Consider the following 6,260-nt stretch of genomic DNA (forward strand, 5'->3'; position numbering starts at 1 on the left):
TGGAATATTTAGAACATTTGAAGATTATTTGCACATGTGGGCTGGCTTCTGAGCAGCCATTGTGCATCATAAAGTGACCTTAGGAATGTAAGCTGTCGCTAAAGTAAACCAAGCTGTAAGGGACTCAGAGACCAAGCCTAATAAAGCTGACACCCAAATTGGAGACTGCTAACCTCCAGGCTTCTTTTATCTGACAGACACAGGAAACAAATAGATTCAGATTTGTTCAAGCCACTATTTTTTTTAAGAAATGTCACCAGTCGATTCAGGATTGTGAATGAATTCCCTAAATGTTACCATTTTCAACCACTGATTTTGAGAGTTTTAATCTCATCAGCTACCTGACACAAAAGGTTAGAAATGTATTCTGAAAAACTAGCTTAAAAAGAGATGTCTAACCCAATAATATCATATCTTGCAATGTCTACAAATATTTTTAATGACAGTTGGGCACTTTTATTTCCCCAATTTTTGCCTCCCCATCGCTCTTCTCAGTGCCTGTTTCACATCTTTGTTCCTGAGGCCGTAGATCATGGGGTTCAGCATGGGGATCACCGTGGCATAAAACACAGCCACCACTTTCCCCTGCTCCACAGACTCCTCTGTGGGGCGTCTCAAGTGCATGCAGAGGAGGGTTCCGTAGAAGATTGTGACCACAGTCAGGTGGGAGCCACATGTGGAGAAGGCTCTTTTCCTTCCTTCCGCAGATCGGCTCCTAAGGATGGCGACAAGGATGAGCATGTAGGACGTGAGGATGATCAGCAGGGACTGCGCGTTGCTGTAGCCAGCGACAATGTACATCGACAGCTCCTTGCTGTAGGTGTCGGAACACGCCAGCCTGATGAGGGGAGGATCGGCACAATAGAAATGGTTAATCTCATTAGCGCCGCAGAAGGAGAGGCTGTAGGTCCTCAAGGTCTCCATCACACCAAGGAGGAAGCCGTAGACGTAGGGGACAATGACCAGGCGGACACAGACGCTCTTGGACATCCTGCTGCCGTAGAGCAGTGGAGTGCAGATAGCCACGTAGCGGTCATATGCCATGACCGCCAGCATGCAGTGCTCTGTGAGGACCACGGCGATGACCAGATAGCACTGCACCAAGCAACCTGCATAGGAGATGGTCTTCTTTTCCGAGAAGAAATTCTCTAGCATTTTGGGAGTGACATTTGTGGAGAAACACAGATCTAGAACAGACAGACTTGAGAGAAAGAAGTACATGGGAGTGTGGAGCCGAGAATCGAGTTTGATTAACACAATCATGCCCACGTTGCCTATCACAGTGACTATGTAGACCACAAGGAACACCACGAAGAAAGCAACTTGCAGCTCCGGGCGGCTTGTTAGGCCCAAGAGAATAAATTCTGTCACTTCAGTGTAGTTCCTTCTGGACATTTTTTGTCTCATAAGAGAGGCATTGGTTTGATTATCTAAGGAGAGATATAAAAGGGTTTTTTTCATCACAGAATACTGTATCGGATTAAATATTGTAAAAAGATTTAAAAGGCCTTAGTTATGTCATCTCAGTAGCATTTCCGCAATTAGGTATGAACAGATATATCATAAGCAAGTCTGAAAGTTTTCAACAAATGACTTTCATTCAGGTTGTATTTGTAATCACACTGTGCAGTTAAGTTGGAAACTAAAGATAATATTATAAATTTAAGTATCCTGATACTTTGAAAAAATTTTTAACTCTAAATAACTTATCTGTAGAAGAAAATACTATAATATAAATTTAGAAATGCTTAGAATTCTTGTCTGCATTCTTTCATATGTATACATAGATACATGGAAGGTTAGAAAGCACTTTGAAGACCACAAAGTAAAGTTCATTCTGAAGACTGAGAAATTGAATTGTAGGGAGATGAGATGACTTATCCTTCAGACCTTCATCTCATATTTCCCAGTTCGGCGATATACCCTACCAAATACAAATTTACAAACAAATTTTTATATGTTAGCAATTGCATAAGTTGAAGTTTATACCTAAATATTCTTTTCTGCGGGACAATATTGACGTTAGTAAGTGTCATTACCAGAGAACTTGTCCGAGGCTGTGTAAAACTTCTCATACGCTCTGGACAGACTTAGACTATCTATGTGAGTAGTGCTTCATTTCTCACCTCCCCTCAGTCTATAAGTGAACCTAATGAATGTGGTTAATTTGCTGCTTGAAGGCATAACAACACAATAACAGTAATAATTGTTGGGTTCTTACAATCCATGCAGCATATTAAAGCACTTTCCATTTATTATTTTATTTAATTCTAAAAGTCCAATGAAATAGATGCTATATCATACCATTTTACAGTCCAGAAACACAGACGGTGTCTTCTGATTTCAAATCTTACACTCTTAGCTATTAAATATTATGAGGTCTTTCAATAATGGTACTCATCTTATTAGCATTCAGTGTTCTGGTTCATAAAACACTTTCAGCCACTTTATAAAACCTTGTAAGCCATCCAGTTATTCATGTATGCATGCTTATGTAAGCAATTCTGGCTCACAGCTCAAAAATGGAAGAAACCCGGGGAGGAGTCAGATATTAGAGTTCTCTGTCTAGTGTTCTTCCTCTGCACCATGCTGCTTCCCCAGAAAGTCCATCACTTCCTCTCAGCTGAATGGACTGCTTGGGGACCAATAATAACTGTTGCCCAAAATGTTAAAATTCAATTTATTGTCATAATTAGCTCACTTATTAATATTAATATTAGGAAGAAAGCAAAGGGGAGGCCAGACATTGTAAGCAAGGTCATCTGAGCAGCTTGACCAGGAAGCTTCAGCTTCATGCTCCCCAGGGAACCACCGGTCACCGGGGGAAGGGACCCAAAAAAAGGGGGAGATGAGCACATGAGCAGTGAAGGCGGGGTGATGTAGGGAAGGTGCTTGCCTGTGAGTCTAGCCTGGGGAACAATGAACTGACTAGAAGGGTGAGACCACTGCAAGTACACAATATCTTGGAAGGGTAAAATCCCCTAGACAAAGAGTTCTCTCTCTTGTTCTGCTCTTGCCCTTGAGCTCTCTTGTTCCCTCACCCTCACTCGCCCCATGCACTTGTCCGCCACCTGGTCTGCATGGCCCAGGGCTGTGCAGATTTGACACTCAGGATGCTAGACTGGACTGTGCTTTAATAAGGAGCAGAGACTCTGGGTAGTGGCCTTAATTCTTGCCCTGCTGAAGACAAGATTGGACTTTTTCCATGGCAGAAGGGAGGGGAATGGGACATTGGAAACCCAGGGTTTTAATTCCATGGAAATAAAGATCATTCATCCTCCCATCCAGCAAGAACTCCACTTCCACCTGTAACAGGTGGGAATGCAGAGGGCACTCCACTGATAACAAATCTGTCTAATATTATTACTCCTTATTCTGCAGCAATGACTGCACTGTAGGCTACCAGGAAAAATCAAATATGAACAAAATAGGATCTTGAACTAAAATTGGCTTTTTTTTTTTTTTTTTTAGTATAGATGATAGGGACAGACCAGACATTCTAACAAAGATAAGAGGTGAAAGGGTGAGAAGACAGGCAGCTAATGTATCAGTGCCTTAACTTAAAAACAGGAAATTTGCTCCAAGAATCTAGGATAGTGCCTAGGTATTGTGATTTAATTGGCAAGAAGGAAGCCAAGAGCTCTTCTTTTAACTCTATGTCCATGAGCAACTTCTCCAGTTCAAGATCTAGATTATAGTGCTGACTTGTGTCTAAGAACTTTGCAATTTTGCTCAGATCTCACTGGCCATAAGCACATGTCATTTTTTAGCAGAAACCATTATTGCTAACCATATTTTAAGTTTAGAATTGTGGGGCTATGGCAGAGACAACTAATATAAAGACATAGCCCAGGAGAGATCTCTCAGTCTGCTGCTAAACATCAAGAAACACAGAAAACACTCAGATGCAGTTAGAAACTCTGATGGTGAGTCAAGAGACTGCATGTGCTACCTGGCAAAAAAGAATGATAATTCCCTTCATCAGCTTACTGTTGTAAGATCCTTGATCTAATTTAATTTTTTCAGTATTATCAGACTGACTCACATTTCAAGTATCTTGGTTGGGAAAAAAAAATTCTAGGAAATAAAAAAGCTTCTGTGGAGTACAAGCATGGCTTGTAAAAAAAACAAAACAAAACATGCCTTAGACAGAAACAGGATATTGGAAAATAATCCAGAACCTTATAAGTAAGAGAAACATAAAGGACTTAGAGATCTTCTTGTCTAAACTTCATAGCTACATGTACTGAAGCTAACTTCTCTGTAAGTTTAATGCTCACAAGAAAATGCCTATTAGAGCATATACTTCTCAGAAGTCAGAAAAATTTTAAACCATTAATAAATTACATGGATCTAAACTCAAATTTTATTTTTCTTGTGGAAATTGATGACAATAGGCACCCAGACATTAGGTAAATGGAAAAACCCCCAAAAATATTATTTGAATCTAATTTTAATGAAACATTGGCTGGAGATCCATAGTATGAAATTCTACCAGTATAATTCAAAAACATTGGTAACATAAAGGGAAAGATAGCTGAGTAAACACCTTATAGATTTCCTGTCATAGAAAATGCATTGTCTGTGAAAATTTCCTGTGAGACTTTCTATTTCAACATACCAATATCTAAAAAGTATGCAATTTAGTGAAGCGAATACATAAATTGCTAGATATTGAAAACTAATATGCAAACACATTTCCTCTCCTACCTGTAAAAATTTGATTGTCTTCTTAGTGACCACAAAGGTCAAATTCTTGCCAGTGCTATAGGATTTATGCCCAACTTATTGACATCAGCATTTATCTCAGGAGAATCCCTGTTTCAAGAAACAATTAAAAATTAAATCCCAATGGAGAGCATTTCCATGGAGAGAAATACTAATTGGTAGTACTATACTCTCTCAGCTTCAAAAATTTTTTAAATCTACATTTTATAATTCATTGAAGTTTAAACAATTTGTCTGTTATGAGTACTAGGGCAATATTTATGACAATAATGAAAAAGAATTTACAATACTCTGGGGACACAACTCATAAAACTGAATTCAGGTCATTGTCTTCATCATTTCAACTTCTCTAACTTATTTCCTACATTGTTTGTCCATTAACTAACTCACACAAAATATGTCCTTAGTGCAAATTTCAGTGATGCTCACTCTTCAGAATGCAAATATGAAAAATATGTTTATCCCCTAAAGGAGTTTGCACATTGATGGGATACTCAAATAAATAATACTAGGTACAAATGATTAGTGTCCAGAAGAAAAACATGGAATGTGAGAGACTGGTAACTACCAGTGACAACAGCAGTACCTGACATAAACAACAATTAATAAGTATATGTTAAATATATGAAGGGCTATATTTAATTTATTGTTTCTATCATGCTTTCCATGTTTGGAAAAGTTTCCTAAAAGTGAGTCCAAAATTGAAGTCAGAGCACAGTAGCCTCAAAATGTAGTTGAGGAAAAGGTATCTTACAAATAATATTTGACATTCATAATAATCTTGTTGTCTGGGTTTGCAGTTGAATAGACTGGTCCTTCAGGGTAGCTATTCTAAGCTTACCCAACTAAGAAGTAAATAATAAAAATGAGTTTTAGACTCAGGTCTGAAAAACCCAAAACCAATTCTTTTCCCACCGCACTGTCTGTCTCAGTGTGAAGAGATGATTTGTTTGTTTGTTTCAGCAACAAGAAGTTGAAGTGAATATTTTAACAGGTGGAATGAATCTTGAAGTGGCTAGAAATAAAAGAGCATCACACAAAATTGTTATTCACTGTATCTAAAGGAATTTATGAACTGCGGCCCCAAGCCCAGAAGCCCACAGTCACGCTTTCTTGGTGAGACAGGGATATAATGAACATGAAGGGAGTGTCCCATTTTCCAATATTGCAAATCAAACTTCCTGGCCTCAGTAAATGCCTGTTTTGTTGTGATTCCCACCAAACATCTTCTCTGCCTGAGCAGCATTGGAGATCCTTCTAAGTTGTTACCCAAATGTAATGTATAATTATGAATGGATATCAAGGAAGATGCATTGTTACAAAGACTGCTCGGAACTAGTAACAAAACTAGTAATAAACTTTTGTAATAATTTTACTTTTTGTGTTTGAATTTTACAAAATCATTAAAGTTTTTTTTAAATGCAGTGTTTGCCATTGATATACCACATTTCTTATTTTACTATAAAATTTGCCCTGTAACTTAGGGAAAATGTCTAGAAAATGTTTCGGAACCAAAAGAATATTGATGTATT

The 6,260-nt window shown here is 38.3% G+C and overlaps 1 protein-coding gene across 1 annotated transcript; it reads right to left on the reverse strand.

Annotated features, from left to right (window-relative positions):
• Positions 1-456: 456 nt before the first annotated feature.
• LOC107527629 (olfactory receptor 5M5-like) lies at positions 457-1,395 on the reverse strand. The gene has a single exon (XM_016200407.2). The coding sequence runs from the start codon at positions 1,393-1,395 to the stop codon at positions 457-459; it is 939 nt and encodes a 312-aa protein (XP_016055893.2).
• Between the last annotated feature and the right edge of the window lie 4,865 nt (positions 1,396-6,260).

This window comes from Miniopterus natalensis, chromosome 11 (genome assembly GCF_054644295.1).
Source record: "Miniopterus natalensis isolate mMinNat1 chromosome 11, mMinNat1.hap1, whole genome shotgun sequence".
NCBI classification, from domain to species: Eukaryota; Metazoa; Chordata; class Mammalia; order Chiroptera; family Miniopteridae; genus Miniopterus; species Miniopterus natalensis.

Coding starts and splice junctions, on each gene's coding strand:
- LOC107527629 (XM_016200407.2), bottom strand. CDS start 1,395: ATGTCCAGAAGGAACTACACTGAAGTGACAGAATTTATTCTCTTGGGC.